The sequence below is a fragment of the Rhipicephalus sanguineus genome, chromosome 4 (genome assembly GCF_013339695.2).
Source record: "Rhipicephalus sanguineus isolate Rsan-2018 chromosome 4, BIME_Rsan_1.4, whole genome shotgun sequence".
Classification (NCBI taxonomy): domain Eukaryota; kingdom Metazoa; phylum Arthropoda; class Arachnida; order Ixodida; family Ixodidae; genus Rhipicephalus; species Rhipicephalus sanguineus.
In genome coordinates, this window is record NC_051179.1 from 10,559,636 (window position 1) to 10,582,205 (window position 22,570).

The window sequence follows — 22,570 nt, forward strand, 5'->3', positions numbered from 1 at the left end:
TACTACTTTCCATGACCTTCCGGCAAAGGGTACAAACTACAAGAAGCTGAAGTACGGTTACTGGCTTACGCCGATGATATAGCTGTGTTTTGTAAAGATTACGAAAGCGTCACTGAAACCGCTAAAATTGTAAACCTTTATTGCAATACGAGTGGAAGTCTGGTCAACTGGAGCAAATGCGTGGGTTACTGGCACGGTGAATGGCCTGTGACTCTTGACTTCTTTGCCGGTATTTCATGGACTACTACCCCTGTGCGGTACTTAGGTGTTCCACTGGAGTATTATTGTGACAGTGAACCGTACTGGCGGCGTCAAGCCGCTGAACTGCGAGAAAAAACTCAGCAATTCAAGGGTTTTCATCTATCAATTTTCGCCAGAGCAACCTTTTGTAACGTATTTTTGGTTAGTAAGCTCTGGTACGTGCTTCAAGTACTGCATTGTTCGCGTGTGAATGTACAAAAGCTTCACCGAATATTTGCTGCTTTATTATGGGTTTCTTCTTGGGAGCGAACAAGTAGAACTAACCTTTTCAGACGGGTTCGCTCTGGTGGCCTTAGTCTGTGTCATTTGTATCTGCGTCAGTTAGTTAACCGGTTCATGTTCTTCCGAAATAATCGAGACCCGTTCATACGTACTGTTATACAGCTTAGGCTTGGGAGGGTGTTGCCGGAACTCGTGGTGGCTTCTGGCAACATGAAAACAAATGTTAGAGGTTACTTGAAAGAAGTAGCTAATTCGTGTCTCTTTTTAAAAACACGTTTTTCTTTGGAATATCTCTGTTCTGTTTCCCGTAAAATGTTATACAAAGATCTAGTAGATACAGTTCTTCCTGTTCCTCTTTATAGAGCAATGTACCGTGTAGGCCCAGGTCAGAATGTCTTAAGCCGAGTAAAAAAAATGGAGGTAACACCTGGAGTAAAATCCTTTTTCTTCAAATTACACAGTGCAACATTGCCTGTCAAAACATGGATGCAAGAAAAGGGCTTATTCGTTCCTTGGGGAGACCTTTGTTTACTCTGCAGGAAGCCGGAGACAATCGAACATGTTTTTCTTGACTGCTGGGATGCGGTCTTTTTTTGGGACGTTCTTCAACGCACTTTAAAAAAGGATTTGCACCTCGACGCCTACGGCATCAGATTTCTCCCGGTTGAAAATGAGGAAGGGGTACCATTCGATCTAGACATGTTACTGGGCCTACACAGTATATGGCAGTCAAGAATGGCGGTGCGCCATGCTGATATTAATGCACGTCCGGTTCGACAATACTTCTTCGAGTCTATATGTTCATTTGTGGAAACACAAAAGGTCTAGGAAGATGTACCGGATTGGCTTCATCAAGTAGAAAGCCTTCTACAGATGAAGCAATTTTAAGAAGCTTGCAAACTGTATTCTTTTATATTTTTATTTTTTTTGTTCTTTGTACGGTATATATTTGTTTTCACTATTGCATGTATGTACATAGGCAATAAAGAAAGAAAAAAGTGACCGTGGCGCAGTGGATAGCGTGCCCGGCATCTGTTGTTGCGGACCGAGCGGTCGTGGGTTCGATGCCCGTTGACGGAACTTTTTTTCTTGGCCATCTGATCGTGTAAATTTTCGTCACTGAAGTCTTGGTGGACCCCGGCATAAAACACTTTCGTGTTAAAAAAAAACGAGATAAGAAAAATATCCAGGCTGGAACGGGGTTCAAGCCTCGGTCCGCTGCGTGGGAGCCCAGTATTCTACCACAGAGCCATGCCGGTTCGCGCTGCCGCGGACAGCCCCAAGAGAGCTTACAACGGGCTCTAGAAAGGCCTCTCTTCCAGCTTTCGCTGTGACTGTGCTGCGCTGTCCGCGCAGGCTCGGCGCTTTTTTTAACAGCGAAACTTTACCAAACCGTTCCTTGTGAGTCGATCGCAGAAAAATATCATCGTCTTAACGGGCACGCGCCACTGTGCTGCCAGAGAACGAGCACAGAGAAACAAATAGAGAGACGGAAAGAAAGATACAAAGAAAGACAAAAATTCTGCCCGAAAAAAAATTCTGCACGAGGCGTGATTCGAACCCACGTACCCTCGATCCGAAGGCGAGCGTCCTAAGCACTCGGCTATCCAGGCACGCTAGCAGACCATGGCATAGCCTTGCATAGTATAGCGTAGTAAGGGGGTGGAAAGGGGAATGAGAGTGAGGAGAAGAGATGTGATGGTGAGGCGGAGGGAAAGGAGGAGGGGAGAGAGTAAAGCGTAGCACAGAGAGAATGCGAAAGAGATAAGTAGACAGAAAGAAATGCTGAAAGAAAAAGAGATATGGAGAGAACATTAACGAGAGAGAGAGAGAGAGATAGAAATAGAGAGAAAAAAGATAGGTAAAGGAAACAAGCATTGCGTCGTCTAGCGACCAGATACCGCACCACCTGGCCAAGCTGCGCATGCGCAGTAGCTAAGCCACGCCCACCGACGGAGACATCGTGCGCAACCTCCGCTCTATAATGCATACTATTGCATAGAGCTGCGTACTCCCGAGGAGGAAGCCGCGCGGTCGAAGCCAGACGTGTCGGTCGACGGGGAGTACGAGCGGCGATGGCTTCGCTGTGCCAAGCTTTGCGCGACTTAGTGCAAACTGCCCGCAATTTTTTTTTAACACGGTCGCGCTGAACAGCCCGTGTCGCAGAAAGTGCTGTGTCGGCGTCGGCGTTGTCCGTGAGCAAAAAAAAAATGCCTATGGATGCACAAAATACACAAAAAGGATTCGAGGCAGAACCGAATCCAAGCATTCCACGCGGCAGTCAAGTACTTCACTACAGAGCCGCGCCAGTGCTTGAAACTGCTTCGTAAATGGATCCTACAGAGGCGTCATGTCGGACACGGAGTCACGTGAACCGATGCAATATTGCGTGGCAGAAGCGCAGAATCTCACCAGGCGTCACGCCATGTGAACTGCGCAACCAGTGTGTGGCTCAAAGCACCCTACACATTACAAAAGGCTCAGCCATAATCGGTTATCATCGTCCTCATCAGTGTGCAACTACGTGAGTGCGCTTATGGCCTTGCAGACGTGTCGTGGGTGCTTGCTTGGCAAGTGCAGCAGGCACCATAGCAAAGTCTACAACGGCCAGTTGCACTGACGTCCCACCGAGAAGCGTAGTGTGGGAAGCCATCGTGAAAGCGACACGAACAGGACCCGCTCTCAAAGGCGAAGCCGCCCTCTTTCAGTTCTTTTTACCTCACGTTCTCACTATTATGAGCTAAACAGGAGAAAATCGCTCCGTTTATTCGGATCCTTAGCGCGGCAGTGTGTTGGTTCGCGAACTTGGAAAACAACTTAGCGCCAGCGGGCATCGACGCCGTAAGGAAGACGTTAAAAACACAATGAGCTAGCAGTCTATTCCCAGCGAAATTCTCTTTCTGTACACCATGCATAGTAGCAGCACACCTCATCAATATGCCAAAGTGCTCTTTCCAAAAAGACCGTTTCCACAAGGTCGATAGATGACACTCAGAAGCGCGCTCGCTCGTAAACGTCAAGCCCATGGCGGCGTCGTGAATGAGAGAACGTGAAGGGTGATGGTTGCTGTCGGACGGCGGGGCAGTACCGCACGTTTACGGTGGGTGAGGAGCTTTTCTGTGAAACTTAGTTGCATAGTCTATGTATTCTGGACTATAGTTCCACGATATATACAGAGTGGGGTTGTGTAAATCACTGCTCCTGGCTCCACATTTGCAAAAGCTCCGCGACACCATATAGGAAGCCTTCATTTCCCACAGCGCACCGGAGGCCCGTAATCTCAATACTGCAGAAAGTTTTATGTGTTCTTGGTACGGCCGCATGATTCCATTAAATTTCTCCTCGACCGATCGGCACCGTTATTGCATCCGAGCGCCGATTATTGGCCCAACGTGTCCCTGACCTCCTGTCAGAAGAAGCGCGCGAGAGACGCCACTCTATACGCGGCGTCGTACTTTGCGGGGATATCACTGGATGCAAAAGAAAGAGCAGATGCTAATCGCCCTGCGCTTTCAGCTATCGATTCACGCCCGCTTCGAATGTCTCCAGCCCAGTCTTTCTTTTTACCGTTACTGCTAGCCCCGGCGTGGAGGACAAGTGTCGTTCAAGGAAAATTTACTCTGCAAGCGAGTCGCTAATCCTCTTCACATGTATAGTGCGCTGCCGAACAGCTCATTTCAGGAGTGTGTTCGCTGCCATGTCTTTGTGACGAGCAAAACAAAAAAAAGTGCCACTCTTTCCCCGATTCGGAAAGATTTTCTCCTAATGGAAGAAACTTCTCCGACACCTGACGACCAAAAGAGCCTCCCAGTGTCTATCTTTAAGGCCTTAAGTTGACTCCTCGTATAGTGTCCTTGTATTAAAGACGAGCGGTGAGCACACTGAAGCAAAACACTCCCTGCACTGCTCCGCTTGACAGGTGAACAAGGGCAGACGCTTGGACGAGCTGGTCTTGGTTCTTGACAGCGCGCGAACGTTATGAAATAAGAAGAGTAGAAAAACTTGGAGGACGCTTGAGTTTGGCCTACAAGAGTAGAACGCGACAGCTTAATCGGGCCCCGTGCACATCGTCTTCTCAATCGCTAGCCTGGCTTCGGTTCTCGGTGCATGCCTCAACCGTGCCGTAAGGAGACGAACGACTGTGCGCGTAGCATTGGCCGTTTCAAGCTATCCTAGAATGCCTACTGCAAGTATACAGTCGTTAAGTGCCCGCTACGCCATAATTCTTCCTTTTGCGAATCAGCGAAGGGCCCACTACGCGTCCGTAAGGCAAGACGCGATCCTACGCAGCTGGCATCATCACCATCTTTTGCTGATGATGATGATTAAATATGTCTGAGCGCTTTGTAATGGGTTGGTCTTTAAAACACTCACTCGTTGCGCAATTCGCATGTTTTGACGGTTGGCGCGGTTCTATGTTTCTGCCACGCAATATTACATGCGTTAAGGAGACTCCTTCCACTGCATGACATTCCTGTAGTGGTTTTTTTCCGAAGCAGTTTCAAAATATAGCGTGGCTCTGCGGTAGAACACCTGCTTGCCACGCAGACGGCCTGGTTGGATTCTCACTCGAACCCGAAGGTTTTTATTATTTATTTTATTTGCATCTTTCTCGATTTTTCGGTCACGGACAAGATGATGTTTTTCGTTCACAACCAACACGCCTACGTCGGAATTTCTGCGAAACGAGCTCTTTAACGCCATCGCGCTACAAGAGCGCTCACTATAATCTTCATTTTGCAAGGCAGTAAAATATATATGTGCTTATGATACTAACTACGACATCATTGGCACAATGGGCCCACCGCTCTTTTTCTATTCCGTCCTTTTTGCCTATATTCGCGTTTTTTTTTTCGCCGTCATTATTTAGGTGAAATTGTAGCATTGGAAGTCATCCTTGCGTGTAACGATTGGGATTGCTCGAGCGCTAAATTGGCTGCATAGGCCAACAAGGCCCGCGTGCGTATATTCGCAAGCAAATAGGCGGCATTGCCTGGTGCTTTTCACTCATCAGCAAAGCAGTGTCCTCGTGTCGTACGATGACAGAAATGTTCAAACCTGCGGCCGCGCAGTTCTTGCCTTTTTTCTACGTGTGTTACGAAAGGCAACAAGGAGAGCCCTTTAGACTTATACGAACTGCGTGGTACGTTCATCCACCAGCAACTTTCTGCGGAAAGCGTGCACGAGAGACGTTCGTTGTGTATCGCAGTAACGCATGCGAGATAAAGCGTACGCTTTTTTCGGGATCTGCTCCGGCAGCGTCCGTTTCGCGATGATTCGGCCGCCTCCTTGGCACGACGCCGAGAGAGTGGCGCTCTCCACCGGCGATTCGGTGGGCCCACCGCGGCAGATAAGTGAAAGTCACTTCCTCGGATAACGCGTTAAAATATCCTTTTCGGCTTCCGAAACACGCGCGAAGGACACCGTGTCATTTCGCATCTATCTCCCTTGGCTGCGTGCCCGTCCATTATCCGAGAAAAGGCCAACGGACACACGACGACGCTTCGCCTGCTTTATTACACGCCGCCAGTGTTGCGCGAGCTGTTATCGCGCTCGCTGCCGCGAAACGAATGAGGACGACTGCATGCAAGGACGCTCTCTTTCCGTTATTTCACGAGACCCTGGAAAAGTGCACCCGGTTGTGTCCGCCACTCGGCACGAGCAGAATTTAGAAACTTGCCTTAAACGACAGAACAGTAGAGACAGCGTTATAACTAGAGGGCGGCCCCCTCTAGTTATCTGAGAGGGGGGGGGGGCTGCGACGAACCTTCGCCCCCCCCCCTGAAGGGGAACCCTGCGCACGCCTATGGCCGTAACCGTGGTGCAGTTTACTCAGTCGGACCTGAGTCAGCTGACCCGTCTTTGTTTAAAGGTATGAGCAGACTTGGCGCCTTCCTTAGATAATTCCGCCTCACCGCTTTATATGTCCCGAACTTCACGGTGTCATTATTGTGAATGTATAGTTTAACGGTATAAGGGATCTCAAAAGTCGCGTCCTTTTTTTTTTTTTTTTTTTGAAGACCCGTACTTTATGAACCCGTTATACAATATAGCCTGTGCGACTCGAGTTATCGTAACGTTATTGTAACGTCGTTGAGGAGGGAAAGAACCATGACGAGCTTTTTTTTCGTATACAGGGTGTTTCTTTTAGACAATAAATTTTTTATAAAAATCCTATGAAAGTAAGGCTCTTGTCGATTTCGCACACGCACTCCACGTCGAGGCGGAAAACCTTTGCCGCAGTTAAAGTGACACTGTTGCCGCCAATTAACAAAAACTCGTTAATTAACTTTTTTAATTATTGACTCGAGGGCAGGTGTTTATATTACAAAATTGTAGTGCGTGCCAAATTAAGGCATACCTATTTTTTTACAAATCACAAAAGTTGCACGTAGTTCGAGATATTCTTCATCGAATGTCAAGGGTGAAATCGAAATTGATCGCGCAAAGCGCGCACGAAGCGCCACCATTCTGCTACGTCAGGCCGGAACTACCCGTCACAAGGGAGCGACTAAACTTGAATGAAGGCGCGCCGCGGCCGTACGTCTTCGTGCAACGCTGCAAGTCATCTCACTTGTGCCCGCGTATCGCCTTACTTTGGCGCGCAGTGTTTGGTGCTTATCCGTTTCTTTCGAACTGTGCACAAGAGAACCGCAATATCAACCTTTTCTTTGTCTGGGAAGCGTAAAACTTAGGGGCTGCCACTTCAGTGCTTCTTCTTGCAGACACGCGAAATATTGATTCGCGCCTCTTTAGAAAAAAACACATAAGCACCACCCATCGCACGAAAACATTAGGCTGTCTACTTGTGTATTTCAGAATGCCTGCCGATTTTTCTGACCAAATTCTGCTTCTGCGCGCCTTCATTCGAATTTTGTCACTTCCCTGTCACGTGTCGTCCGGGTGTTCCACCGCACTTTGTGCGCTCCTGGCGCCATCAGTTTCGATTTCGTCCTTGAAAATCGATCATGAGAATAATAATAATATCTGGGGTTTAACGTCCCAAAACCACGATATGATTATGAGAGACGCCGTAGGAGAGGGCTCCGGAAATGCCGACCATCTGTTGTTCTTTAAAGTGCACCTAAATCTAAGTACACGGGCCTCAAACATTTTCGCCTCCATCGAAAATGCAGCCGCCGCGGCCGGGATTCGATCCCGCGACCTTCGGGAAATTCGATCATGAATATATCGAACTAGTGCGACTTTCGTGATTTCTAAAGAATGGGTGTGTCATAAATTGGCACGCACTAGAACTTTCTAATATAAACATCTGCCTTCAAGTCAATAATTAAAAGTTAGTTAACGAGCTCTTGTTAATTAGTGGCAACAGTGTCATTTCAACTGCGGCAAAGTTTTTCCGCCTCGACATAGAGTTCATGTGCGAAAACGGCGAGAGCCTTACTGTCATAAGAGTTTTACAAAAAATCTGTATTGACTCAGATAAAGAAAGACACCTAGTATAGTGCTGTCACAATGAACCCTGCTCTGACTGAGTGGCAAGAAAGTAGCATGCGCATCCCGTGGTGAGAGCCCATTCGTCTTTCTCGTGTATTTCTGACTAAGCTTCACTTTTGTTACGTGACGCCTGCTCCTAGTTTCCTTCTATTCTTTCTTTCCCTATGTTTGGTGCTTACGTTCAGCGCGATCGACAGGAAATACGGACCTCAACGGTGTCACCGTTGGACGTACGCATCTGTATACATACGGCCTTTTCCGACGGACGAAGAATTGCGCGTATTATTGTCCGACAAAGAAGGTTTGTGCTGCAAACACTTGTGCGAACACGCACGTTTTCATTCCTGTGGCGCCTTCAGGCATGTCGCATTCTTGGTCGGACGTAGACAGTTATGGAGGCACAGCAGCCACCACAGCACGTTGCAAGCCTATTTCTAAGGAACGTTAGTATTTGCAGCGCAATTTCTGATGAAGGGTGGCCACTAATTGCGCAACACTTGTTTTACAGATTGGCACGCACGAGGAAGCGGCCCCCCGGCAGCCATGACGACCGGGCTCCTGGAGAAGAAGGGCTCGGCGCCCGGCCAACAACAACAACAGGCGACGGGCCAACCACCAGCAAATCCCTACCAGGACACCTTCCGCAGTTGGGTGGTGGGCGTTGCATGTGCCTGGAACTTCTTCTGGCTCACGCTGGTGAACCGCTCTAGTGGCATCCTGTTCGTGGCCATCCTGGACGTGTTCAACGTGAGCCGCCAGGAGGCCGCCTGGTCTTTCAGCCTCATGGACACGCTGGCCAGCTTCACTAGTGAGCATCTATGGCGTCGTGATAAAGACATTACCACTCCCTTTATTAAATCACGTCACTCATTAAATTACATTCTCCCCCCTTCTAACCCGAAGCGCAGCCTACTGGGCGCAGCGCTGGTTAAGCTGCCCGTCTTTCTTTTATTTATTCTCCCTCCTGCACCCCACCAGTTGTATTACCCCCGGGATCGTTACTGTTAGCACGGTTCGGCGCGGGCCGCGCCGCAGTGCTTGAGAAACTTCGCGATTGTTTCAGACTGTTCTGTTAAGATTGCGCCCAGGACGCGAGTAGTCGAGGTGATTCTGGAGCTAACGCGACGACCAGCGATAGCGCTGGATGGTTCTATCAGGCATGTATAAAAGCCGATTCGTTTCACGGGCGATCAGTTTAATCGAAGACCAACGATTGTTTTCGCTGCTATCGTTGCACTGTGAGTGTTAACACTTATTGTTATACTTTATAGGTTCGCCCAATAAACAGTTTAATCTTTACCGGCCTGTGTTCTGCGTACTTCACCGCCGCAATCACGTGACAATACGCCCAAGACTGCCGACCGAAAATACATAGAATTTATTGGAGCTCAGCAAAGCTTCAACTTGGGCTGCAGCATTCTAATGTTGTTACGCTAAGAAAAATGCACAAAGGACTAACGAAAAAAAGGGACAGGACAAGTGGTGCGCAATACTTTCAACTGTTGATACCTTCGACGTGCTTTTGCGAAAGTTGAAAGTTTGCGCACCATCCTTGTCATGTTAGTCCGTCGTTGGATGCTGCGCTACGCAGTGCGGATGTGAAAACACAACTATGGGCAATCCAACGGGCCCACGACGTGGCGGATAGGCGAGGCCTGCTTGTGCCGACGTGGGAGCGGCCCGCTACGTCCTAGTTCACGCCCCGACGGACCTGAATAAGGTTTCTTCCATTCCATTCGTGCATTTTCTCAGCGCAACAACATTGGAATTATTGGATCTGTTATCTGGATTTGTTTCCTAAGATTGTGTTCTTAGAAACTGAAACAAATTATGACTTTTGTTTTAGAAAAATATTCCTAGTAGCGCAATTGCAAAGCTGTATCATTAATGAGCGTTCGTAATTTTACCATTTTTGTTGTTGGTCACATTAAGAGGCGCCGTATACTCATATCCTTTGCTCATATCCTTGACTCAACACTAGCCACTAAGACTATGCGATCAATAAAAATGCCTGCAAACTTTTATACGACTGCCAACGAATCAGAACTTGACTGGCTAGAATCGATTCGTTCTTTAACTCCGACTGATATCGGTGTGACTACTCTGAGCTTATTTTCATGCCACGCACGTATTATGTATGTTATTGTGCATCATGAAGCCCTTCTAACGTACTGTAAATATAGTTGCAACGTATACTACTGCTGCCAATTTCACCAAGAGTGATTGGCGAACTAGTTGGTTGTACGTGATCAGCCGATCTTGTCAGCGCCTGTGTTGTGTGTATCATTGTTTCTTAAATCTTGCGCTGCTGTTCTCAAGAGCTTGAAAAACGTTGCCAAAAGTGTTCCGCTTCATGCTGCCAATGAATAGTGAAAACATTGTCCTTCGCAGTCATCGTGTGCAGCGTGGTGTACAAGGTGGTGGACACGCGAGAGCTGTCTATCATCGGATCGCTCACAGTGTCCGGAGCCTGCATGCTCTGCTTCCTGGCCTTTCGGGTCCAGGTAATTACAGTCGTTCTGGGAACCATCATAGGTTTGTCACACTCTCACTTCTTCTTCTTCTTTGTGTCTGTTTCGATCATTTTCCTCGTCACGCAAGCATCATTTGAAAGGCCGCTGAAAAAGGAACACTGAAAAGCGTGCATGTGCGCCGCTTTAAGAATGCTTATGACGAACATAGTCTCGTCAACGTTTCTCGTATCCCATGCGTATTGAACACTTCACACAGAAGGAGGAAGACGAACAACACGCGGAGGGTTGTCGAGGGCTTTCGCGAACGTCGGGCGTGTCGACGAGCGACCTGCTCACGTGGTTGGCCCCGTGCGAGATCGTTAGGGCCCGTAAGCGTTCACTGACATCTCGCACAGATCTGATGTACAGGTTGTCGTCGAGCGGATATATCATCTCAGCTTGGCTCACCTGACGAATCAAAAAAGCAACGGCAGGTTTGGCACAACGAACCTTTCGACTCAACATGACTGTACATTCGTAAGAGCATCCTTTGTAAATCTAAGGAAGGAAGGAAGGAAGAAACAAGCGGAAAGACAGGGAGGTTAGCCAGTTCTTAGACCGGCTGGCTACCCTGTGCTGGGGGAAGGGGTAAGGGGGATAAAAGATGATAGAAGAGAGATGTTAGAAAAAAGGAGAGCCAGAAAAGGAAAAAGAAAAAGAGATGGGAAAAGAAAAAGAAAAAAAAAAAGGAAACGAGAATATGTCACTTCTTAGAGTCTGTCTCTAAGACCAGTTGTCCGCAAGAAGCGCAATAATGCTTTTAAAGCCTTCTGTGCTGACGATGGACTCGGCCAGGGTCCCAAAACCCTTTGTTCCGACAAAGGGCGATTATCAAGTTTATCTAGCGCATTGGAAAGTTCTTGTCTTGGCGCACTGAAACGGGGACACTCACACAGAAGATGGGAGATCGTTTCTTCGCAGCTGCAGTAATTGCATGTGGAGTTGTTGGCCATTCCAATCAGACAGGAGTAGGCATTCGTGAAGGCCACGCCAAGCCACAGGCGGCACAGAAGCGTCTCCTCAGCTCGCGATATTCCTGACGGAAGACGGAGCTGGAGATTGGGATCCAAGCTGTGTAGACGAGCGTTGGTGAATTCAGCCGAGTTCCACTGGGCAAGTGTGAGTTCACGTGCCAGCGAACGAAGTCTTGTAGCTGCGTCGGTTCTGGAGAACGGTATATCTGCGTAGTGGTCACTGTCATGTGCAGATCGGGCGGCCTCATCCGCACGGTCGTTACCGTATATACCACAATGACCCGGTATCCACTGATACGCTATGTTGTGTTGTTTCTCGACTGCATGGTGGTGGAGAAGCCTTATAGCAGCGACTAACTGCTCATTAGGTCCATAACGAAATGGCGACATAAGACATTGAAAAGCTGCCTTGGAGTCAGAGAAGATGGACCAAGCTTGCGAAGGTTCTTCAATTACAAATTCTAGTGCTGCACGGATGGCGGCGAGTTCTGCGGTCGTTGATGATGTCAAATGCGTTGTTTTGAATTTTATGGTGATTGACTTCGCGGGAATAAATACTGCCCCTGCTGAGCTTTCAGAAGAGACAGAACCGTCCGTGTAAATGTGAAGGCGTCCGCTGTGTTTCTCGTGCAGGTACAGTAGTGTGGCTTGTTGTAGGGCTAAATATGACGACTGTTTCTTCTTTTGGATTCCGGGAATGGTGAGTAGGGCTTCGAGTGGGTGTAGACACCACAATGGTAACGGTGGTCTTTCTGCATGCTTGAAGGTCGAGGGAATCACTGTTCGATGTGATGCTACAGTACCGCTGAACGCAGAGTGCGGCCTAGATGTAGGAAGTGAGGCGAGGTGGTGCGACGGAATCCGAGCAAAATGTCTGATGTGCATTCTCAAAGCATCGACGCGTATGTATGTAGTGATTGGATGGTCACGCGCGATGACGACAGTCGCTGCTGTAGATGTGCATCTCGGAAGGCCAAGGCATATTTTCAGTGCTTGAGCTTGAAGCGACTGGAGGACACGTACGTTCGTTCTTCGGGTTTTACAAAGCACAGGTAGGCTGTAGCGCATGAAACCGAGGAACAGAACGGTGTAAAGTTGAAGCATCGCTCGCACAGATGCACCCCACGATTTTCCAGCAAGAAACCTTAAGACGTGGGTGATCATAGTCAGTTTCTTCTTCATGTAGGCGATGTGAGGGCTCCAGGACAGGTCGCGATCGATTATGACCCCCAGAAAGCGGTGGGTCTTCTCATAAGTGATAGCATGGCCGTTGATTTTAATTACATACGGGCCCATCGCCTTGCGCGTGAAGGCAACAAGTGAGCACTTTTCTGATGACAGCTCCAGCCCCCGTCCTTGAAGGTACTTTGTCGTCAGTGTAGCCGCTCTCTGAAGCCTGGCACGTACGTGAAGACGCGTCACCCCCGAAGCCCAGATGCAGATGTCATCGGCATATATTGATAGATGAACAGACCGTGGAAGGCCGTGGAATCTAAGTATCCTATTCCGATCTTCAGCTAAACGGAACGTCAGCAAAATAGTGATCGCGGAATGTGCCTATCGCACCGTAGTTTCGACAACATTGTGCTACACTAATCGTCAGACGAAATAAATACACGCTTAGTCATTAATAAAAAAATGCGATATATCGCATCGGTGAACGTTAGCCAAGACTTCCGTTCCTCGGCAGTCACTCAGATAGCACAAGCCTTACGTGTCAACGAGTCCAAGAGACCATTAACAAAAGGAAAGCACATGGAACATTATTTGTTGTTTGTAACTATAGTGTAGCAATTATGACGTAAATTGAAATGAATTAAAATGAACGAAAGAAATGCCCTTTTCGTCGGGCATTTCTTTCGTGGCCCGAACCCACAACCTTCAGAACTACGCTTCCGATGCTATGCCAACTGGGTCCACTTCAATAGGTGCGTGCACATGTAAATCCTCGGAGTGTTAGCCAGCGCCAATCGTAGCCAAGGCGGCGAGTGTGGAACACGCTTTTTGCCAGAGTGCGTCACGTGGTTTTCTGCACGAGGTGGCAGCTGACCAATAAACTCTCGCACGCAACTAAAGGGCATCAAGTCTGCCGGGACGAGGACCTCGCTATCGAAAAAACGAAAGAAGTTCGGGGGGCTCGTTTTTTTTTTTTTTTGTTAGACACAACCATAGGCGTACGCAGGGTTCCCCATCAGGGGGGGGGGGGAGGTTTATCGCAGCCCCCCCCCCTCCTACTAAGTCAATGTACTAGACAGATTTTTAGCTGTGCCGTTGTATCGAACCGTCGCTGCCATCGCAAATATGCCTTCGTTACTTCCAGTTTACGTACTTGCGTGGTAGCACACAAATTGCATAGAAGCACCCTGCCTCGTGCATGGTTCAGAATTAGCGGCGCACCCTTGTGAGGATTGCCACGGCAGTTTTGTTTCTGTTGCGACGACATTCCGCGCCTGCGTCTACCGTTCTCAGCGAGTGTAGATTGTTAATACAGTGCACGGCGAGGCAATGTACACAGGCGTCCACTGTTAAAGGGAACATCGGAGCGTGTGGCGGCAGCTCGGCGCCACCGCCGGCCAGCGGCTGCAACGAGTTTCGCGCAGGCGCAGTGCGCGCTGTGAGTCGTGCTCTTTCGTCGTCTGCTTCCGCGCTGCGAATCGTCGCGAAGCGAACCGCTGACGCGACGAAAGAGCACCGGGCACGGTGCTCACTGTGCCTGCGCGAAACTCGTTGCAGCCGCTGGCCGGCGGTGGCGCCGAGCTGCCGCCACACGCTCCGATGTTCCCTTTAACAGTGGACGCCTGTGTACGTGAGGTGTAAAACCATCAAGACGTTGACTGCGGAGCGCCATGCCTAAAGCGACTGGTGTCAGACATGTGGCCACTTGTTTGCTCTTGATTTTCGTCAATTAGTCATAATGAAATGGCGGTTGTGGTGGTGAAAATATATTGACAGCTGATTGTACACAAGTGCTGTGGGCAGTGTCCGTAGTTTCCGTTAGCGAAAGCGGCTGCGCGGGCTTCTCCGGCTCCCGAAATCAGAGCAGGATAACTCTGAATTTTGGCCGACTTTCAGGGACTTTCCCTGGCAGTCCCATATCATGTGGTGAAAGTCCGCTGTTTCCCCACAACACGTGCTCAAGCAGCCTATAGGTGTGTCGGGTCCTTGAGGGAAAATTTCTGCTCATGCCTTCAATTGTTGGTCTTTCACTGACTCTAATTTGCAAGTGAGGGCACTTACTCTTACCACTCATATGTCATTTCTGTGGGCTTTCTTGCACGTTTGTTTCGTTTGGCGCCATTTGAGCAAATTACGATTAGCACCACACCGAGTTCTCTTGAGCCAAAGGGCAGTTGAATTTAGGTCCGGCTGTAAATGCATGGAGTCATAAACGATAACTGCGTCGCGTCGCATGTTGCATGTGGTTATAATGGTCATAATGAAATGCATTATTATAATAGCAGGTGAGTGTACGAGACCAGTTCCAAGTCCAGTTATTTGCCTCAAAGAACACGGGCCATGCATAGCACTGCAGCTGCGCCTCGCTCTTGCGCAGGCATTGGGCAGGGCATGATGTACTTCTGCAACACGATCGTGATCAACCAGTACTTCAAGCGGCACCGGGCGTCGGGCAACGGCATCTACTTCGCCGGCGGCACGCTCAGCTCGTTCTTCTTCCCGCCCATGCTGTTCAGCATTATCAACACGTACGGCCTGCGCACCACGCTCCTCTTTCTGGGCGCCATCTCACTGAACGCCATCCCGGGCTCGATGCTGCTCGAGTCGCCGTTCAACCGCATGCGCCGCATCGACCGCCACAAGAAGTTGCGGCTCGTCGCCGTCGACAACGAGTGCACGCCCGAGAAGATGAAGCTGCCCGTGGAACGCACCACGGGCCACAGCAACGTCGAGGAGAAGCTCGAGCGCTGGTTCCGCAGTCAGCTGGCCGTGTTCTCCTTCTTGCGGCGGCCCATCTTCTACGTCATCGTGTTCACGGGCATCACGTTCTCCTTCTCGTTCGTCGTGTTTCCGGTGACTATTGTAGACTTCGCCATCAGCCGCGGCGTGGCCAGGAACCGTGCCGCACTGCTGCTCACCAGCTTCTCAACGGGCGACTTGGTGGGCCGCTTGTTCAGCGGCGTGCTCACCGACCGCAAGCTGCTGCGCAAGGACCACATGATGGTGCTCACATACGCCGTGTGGAGCGCCGCCTTCTTCGCGCTGCCCGTGTGCGACACCTACGAGCTCACCTTCGCCGTCACCGTGGCGCTGGGCATGGCCGTCGGCAGCGGAGGCATCTTCAACACGGTGCTGCTGGCCGACTACCTGGGCGTGCGGGTCATGCCAACCACGTTCGCCATGTACCGCATGGTGCTGGGCATCATTTCTCTTATCCGGCCTTTCTTCATCGGTGAGTGTCCGGGCACTGCACATGTCCGTGAAATCGAAAAACCTATGCGTTGTATGGCATCGGCACGCGCTCGCGATAAAAAAGTTCGTGTAGACGGTGGGGTGAAAATTGACGGTATTCCTCCAAAGAATCGGCCAACGCTCATTTTTGGTGGCCTCGCAAAAGCAGGCACATTCGGCACGACAGTGCACACAAGTCCTACAGTTTCCAGATGTATGGGCGCTGCTTCTCTCCACCTTGGCATCGAGAGCATGACAGTGTGAGACGCGTGCGCATGTTACCACAAACAGTATTATATAACGGTTGGTTTGCAGCACTTGCAGTAGCTACGCTTATGTTCCACAACTTATGTTCCACAGTTTAGCCCTGTAAAGATCATTGTCTGATTGAATACCCGAATCGCAAATGAGATTTTCATAATAATAACTGCTGGGATTTTACTTCCCAAAACCGCGATATGATTATAAGACACGCCGTAGTGAAGGACTCCGGATTAACTTTGACCACCTCACGTTCATTAACGTGCACGTAAATCTGTGCATGGAAGTTCCTTGCATTTCGCCCACGGTTCGTAATGCGTCCGCCATGGCTGGGAATCGAACTCCCGCCCTCGAGAAGATTTTAATGCGCTTGTTCAAACACTCCATCCATCTTCGGGGATACTTGTATCAGAAGCTTTCCAATGAAAGTTGGGTCATTGTGTCGGTAGTCCACAGTTTAGCAATGGATGGAACATCTATGCTGACAAAACCGTATCGGCCAGGCGTGAACTACGGGCCACTGGATCTGAAAATGTACGTGCCGTGTTTACAGTTACGTTCTAAAAGTTTATAAACAGGTTCTGCCCTCTTTAGCTCCTGTTTAGGTGCTACGGACGCTGTTAAACTTCCTGGCGCACACACGCGCCTAGGCGATATATAAGGACCTTCGGATGCATACCGGATGCATATTTCAGCATGGTTTTGCGTAATAAATTTTTCAGTTGGCAGAAAGGCTGCCCACGTGAGCGCTTTGTCCGATAAATTCATCGTTAAATCCTCGATAGCCTTGCTTGACAAAGAGCTTAGTTATCTCAGCTTGCGAAGACAGTTATCGCCTTGTTAGTTTTACCTTTTATTTTCTAACCGGACCCTCCTGTACACGTGATGTGTAAATGTTTCACTTGGCAGCAGCGCTCGTCCCGTGTTCTTCTTCCTTTCATCTCTCGTGTTTTCGCGCTGGTCATTAAGTACGCAACCGTGACAACCAGCCCAGTTTGCAAAATGATCTGCCGCACGGACGTAAAACAGCGCTGGCGCCGCGACGTTGTGCTTGGTGATGGCGGAAGCAAAACCCGAAGACAGAAACTGGCATCACGTGCATGTTTCACACGTGTACAAAATCGTGTCCCTGAAGGCCGTTTCACGCTGGTATACGTGGGACCTGAGGGTGCTAATCAAACTGTGTAGTTTGCTGCTAAGTGCATAAAAAAAAAAAGGCACATGCAGTTTCGCCGCAAGGGCGAAGCAATGAATGCGATAGCAAGAAAAGCGGCCCGTGATGGACGCGCTGCTACGCTGCATAAACATCTGCCCCCCGGCAGCAACTATACTCGCGGAAAACTTTTCTTGGCAGTGAAGCGAAGGCTACAGAGCCACAATGCACGTATCTTACCGCTAATGAATGTAGTCCCACAATTGCGTCCGTATTTTCTGCGTGAGATATTCTACATTTCCTACATGTAGCTTTTTGAGACGGAACGCAGCGCTCACAAGCGAAACATATGTATTTCTTTTACTTTATACGTTGTCACTTTGCGTTTTTGCGTGCGTGAAAAGTCGTGCCTTTTACCCGTACCTTGGACGCTAAGCAGCGTTTGCGTCGAAATGCAACGCTAGCCATCACTTTCCACGGCGTTACGACAGCGCGCCAAACCGGACTACTTCGCGTAGCAGTACATGTGCAGACGCTCCACCCCGTAGCTTTCCCTTCATTGCCAAGAAAAGTTGTCCGCGAGTGTACCGCGCGAGAAGACAGCGGATGGGCAAGGTTCTCCCTGCGCAAATATTAGAAGACGCAAACGAGCTGGCCGACGACCTTTAAATGCGCCTGTTTAGGGAGCTTCATGTGAGCGCCGCCGTGCCTCCGTCGGAGGCACGGAGGCGCGTACATGAAGGCTCCCTACGCCCGTTGCGCTCCTCGCGCCATCTCGCTGGTAATGAAGAAACGCTTATAAGCGCCTGCCGTCTCTGAGTCCTGCCAGCGGTAAAGGATCTGCTCTTTGTGGCGTAATGGCTAGCGCCACGCGCCGCGGAGCGAGAGATTGCTGGTTCAATTCCGCGTTTCGGAAGCATTATTCTGAATTATTTTAAATGCGAATGCATTCCTTAGTCGGGCTATGTAAGGCATCCGGCGTTGTCCGCGCGCCTCTCCGCTCTCACTCTCTCTCCCATAGCAACAGCTGCGGGCGCGCGCGCTTATCCTCGCCCCTAGTAACCGGAGCAGGTGGTGCGGGCGGAGTAGCGGAGAGTGAGTGGGGAGGAGGAGCGCGCTCTGGCGTGTGAGGGTGCTCGCATCGTGGGAGCTCGGCGGAGCTCCCGCGTGTGTGGAGAGAGTGTAGGAGAGGGTAGGTCAGTGCTTCGCCGCTCCTTCTCTCGCCGTTCGCTCTTTCTCCTCCCTGCGCCACCGCCTCAATGCAGTGCGTTTGAAACGCGTTTGTAGCGTTTGTGCTGCCTTGGCACAGCCTGAAAACAGCGGGTTCTAAACGCGTTTGTGCTGCATTGAAGGCGGCGGTGGCAACATCCCTGAGGTGATTACGAACGCACGTAGGAAGCGTTCGTTGAAAGAGGCGCCCAAAAGAGAGACACTTGAGCGCGTCGATGTGTCCAGCTTTACGCCATTCCCTTCGGGGAGGTGGGGGCATGTTTTATTTGGGACTCTAAATATATATATATATATATATATATATATATATATATATATATATATATATATATATATATATATATATATATATATACGGTGCATGATGACGGGACGGCAAAAACCAGCCGAGACTGTCCATATAATTGCTATCGCAATAAAATATATTATCCGAAATTCCAGGGGCCCTCCCCCCCCACCTCCCCTTTCGGACGCCCATGGCCTCAATAGTGCCACGTCCCTCCGGGGCCGCTGCTGTCAAGGCACCCTATCGTAGCTGCGACAGCCGCCTGTGTTCGCTGAATGGGTGTGCAGGACGATGATGGACGCCGCCGAAAGTCTGCAGCCAGTGAAGTTCGCTCCATGTGGGTGGGCCTAGTTTGGAACGCGTATGTCTACCGTGAACGCAGGCGCGTACATGGTAGTCATGCTCAACTCACGAATGGCAACTTGCCGCTGTCATTAAAGCAAAAGGTGCAGTCTCGTCTCACGACACTATAGTTGTGAATATTTTCCTCTTGACGGTGTAGACCTGCAATTCTTCCGGACGTCCCTCACCTCCCGTATATCTTCTTTCCTTACCCCACTGTAGGGTCGCAAACCAACTTCCGCTTAACATCTTTCCAATCTAATTTCTCACTCTGCCTTCAGCTGACATAAGTAGTCGTTTCTTACCCGCCACGGTGGTCTGGTGGTTATGGGGCTCGAGTGCTGACCCGAAGGTCGCGGGATCGACTCCCGGCAGCGGCGGCCGCATAGGCGAAAGTGCTTGAGGCCCGTGTACTTAGACTTAGGTGCACGTTAAAGAACCCTAGGTGGTCGAAATTTCCGGAGCCCTCCACTACGGCGTCTCACATAATGATATCGTGGTTTTGGGACGCCCCAAAACCACGAAAACTCAGCGAAAACACGGTGCACTTCTTGATCACAATATTTATTCCCATCAAAGGACAACTCAGATGCAATCTTATGAGTTTTCTTTTTTTTTTTTCTTTGCTGTCAAAGGACTTTTGAGGGGAAAAAAATCACAAACTTGGTAAACTGCACAAAATACTTGTATTTCAGGAATTTAATGCTGCAGACAAGTTAAACATAGGGTAATAAAACTTGGTACACATTGACATTGATACTCGCGCTTTTTTTTTTTAATAATGTTCGTGGCTTTCGCGGTTGCGGTTACAGTGCTTCAAAACTGTGCTGAAACGTATGTGGTTTCTCAAAAACGCCGATATTTGATAATGGTTTTCTCAAACAGGCCAGTTTTATTTTTTTGAAATCTCTGATTGAGGTCAAGGACGCGTCGTCTACCAATCTGAGTAAAAAAAAACGTTGCGTTATTTGAGTTTCTAACAAAATACAAGGCGTCAAATGTGAGCAACTCAGCCAAACGGCCGCGCCACTGATTATGTGTTGCAAATCGGATACAAGTTGTTCAACGTGACATGTGACATAATCACAAAGCAGTGTTGTAGGCGATACCGAAGAAAAGTAACTAAATACGTTATACGTTAAAAAAAAGGTAACGATTTGCCGTTGCTGCGACCGATAAAAAGTAATGCACGTTACTTCTTCCGTTACGCCATAGTAAAAAATTTTAATAAGAGCGTCATCTGTGCGGGAGCCCACGTTAACAATTTTATAAAGAAGATGTTAATATTTCACATAAAGGTTCTAGCCTAAAAACGATTTTGCCCAAAATACTGATTTAACGATAATACATAGCAGAAATGTGCTGGACGTTAGCAATATTGGCCTAATGTTGCTTCTAGAGTTTGTGGGGATCGAGAGCGTCCTCCTACTTGGCGCCTCGTTCCCCAGCTGCCGCGCGCGTGCCGGCCGCGTAGCCCGGGCGCACTTAGGCACCGGCAATCACCAAGATGGCGGCCAGGGCGCCTCTTTGTCTGGGCGAGCCAAGCGTCGGCTCCGTCCCGCGTTGGCATGTCCGGGCACGCTACGCTGGCGCGCTGCGCGGGCTACGTCAAAACGCAGCGCCATTCCCCATTGGGCCGCTGGTGACATCCTCCTCTCCTACGAGCTAAGATGCGCCCGACGATTCGCTCGTGGCGGCAGATGCTCTCAGGCCAGCAGTGTCCTAGTTGGCCACAACAGCAAAACCAAGCAAAAGCTGTTCCGGCCCGCAGTGACGTATACACAGCATGAAAGCAACTACAAGCGTTTTATTCATGATCGATTGCAAGTATATGTAGCTCTGGTTGACTGCCAGATAACAGAAACGTGTTATGTTGATAGGTCGGTTATTCCGGGAGCGCATGCGCGACCTGACGATACAGAATCTGGAACGACAGACTGAGCAGAAATTGCTGCATTTAATCTAACGCTGAGTAGGCAGTTAGCATGCATTCTTCTTTGCTGTCGGTAAGCGGTTCTGTTGCAGTGTCGAGTCTACAAGATCATTCAGGACAGTGCAGTGGATAACTTTCAATGCGGCATGGCCTCGAAGCATTGAAGTCGGTTGCTGTCTGTGCAGGTTACTTCCGGGACCGGATAGGCACCTACGATGGCCTCTATTTCCTGCTGGGAGCCTACAGCTTTCTCATCACCCTCATTTGGATCGTCATTTCCATAGTGCAGTACAGCAGAGGAACCAAGAAGTACAACCTCAAGTGAAGCTGGCCAACCTGCATCGTCGTTCTGAACTGTCTTCATAGTCATCTCACTGCCAACCATTTTGTGCATATTGCTCACTGCATACGAAGAAACATGACTCCCTGTGAAAGCCATTCATGTTGTTCTCGTCGCTTATAAGTACGGCCTACCTCAAAAGGCTCAAAAACACGGCATCGGTTTGCTGCAGTCTCGTATTGCAACCTATAACCGGCCAGGACCGGCCAGAACTCGTGATAAGAAATGAAAAGACCGTGAAATATAGTGACAGATTCCAGCATCCTTTTCGCGTTGTGAGCAGGATTTATATTTTTAAATCGTGTTTAAAAGTAACAAATAACTAAAGTCACTGGAACGGGAAAAGTACCGCGTTCGTTTTCTCTTCGCCGCCGCGCCCTTTCGGCGGCTTCGCCACACAAATGGTCCAGCTCGCTCGCCTCGCTGGTGTCTCCCGGCCCCCGACGCACGGCGCCTTGAAGGGCGATTGTTTTCATAGCCCCGAAAAAGCGTGCAGGAACATTACGACATCCCGTATCGTTTTCACACTTCATCGCAAGCCTGTCGAGACATCGAAGAAGGCCTGGGTGCTGCGCTTTTGGGTGCAGCAACCGGCGAGAAACGGGCAAAGCCCTCTTTGCTATTCCCAGCGGGAAAAAGGATGCCAAGTGACGGGCTGAGTGGCTGCGCAGATTACGGCGTGAAAAATTTGTTCCCACGACTGATACTCGCCTTTGTGAGGCAAGCGTTTCATTGAGATTTCGCAAATGTTGTTTCGGAGAATGTTTGCGTCTCCGCTGCACTAGTGCAGCTTGTTTCGAGTGGTTGCCGCAGAAGGTTAATGCACAATAACATTGCCGGGCAGCTCTTAATTATGTTTGGCGTAAAATTGAAGCCTTTGTGCTCACATATAACGATCAGTGCGCCATGAAAACTGACTGCTACAGATTGGTATTGCATGACGTGACTGTATGACGACTATAAATAACAGTGTGTACCATGAAATTAATGGCACGCATGTCATGTAAGGTAGAGCACTGCACGGGCCGGATTTTACGGCCCGGGCCCGGCCCGGGCCCGCTTTATGAAGCCCGAGCCCAGCCCAGGCCCGTGGTTCCAAGCGCAGGCCCGGCCCGGGCCCGAGTGTACATGACCGAACCCAGCCCGAGCTCGGCCCGGGCCCGGGCGTACTTGACCGTATCTACAATAAA

The 22,570-nt window shown here is 49.6% G+C and overlaps 1 protein-coding gene across 2 annotated transcripts in view; it reads left to right on the plus strand.

Annotated features, from left to right (window-relative positions):
* LOC119389363 (monocarboxylate transporter 9) overlaps positions 1-21,418 on the plus strand; it is a 34,696-nt gene extending 13,278 nt beyond the window's left edge. Inside the window, exons 1-5 of one of the 2 annotated variants that reach the window (XM_037656583.2) lie at positions 8,288-8,384; positions 8,450-8,749; positions 10,333-10,476; positions 14,982-15,836; positions 21,226-21,418. In XM_037656583.2, coding sequence (XP_037512511.1) covers positions 8,303-8,384; positions 8,450-8,749; positions 10,333-10,476; positions 14,982-15,836; positions 21,226-21,365 — 1,521 coding nt within the window. In that variant the 5' untranslated portion in view covers positions 8,288-8,302 and the 3' untranslated portion in view covers positions 21,366-21,418. Of the gene's footprint in view, positions 1-8,287; positions 8,385-8,449; positions 8,750-10,332; positions 10,477-14,981; positions 15,837-21,225 lie in introns of those variants that run through there. The other variant, XM_037656584.2, reaches the window with a different exon arrangement.
* Positions 21,419-22,570: the final 1,152 nt, after the last annotated feature.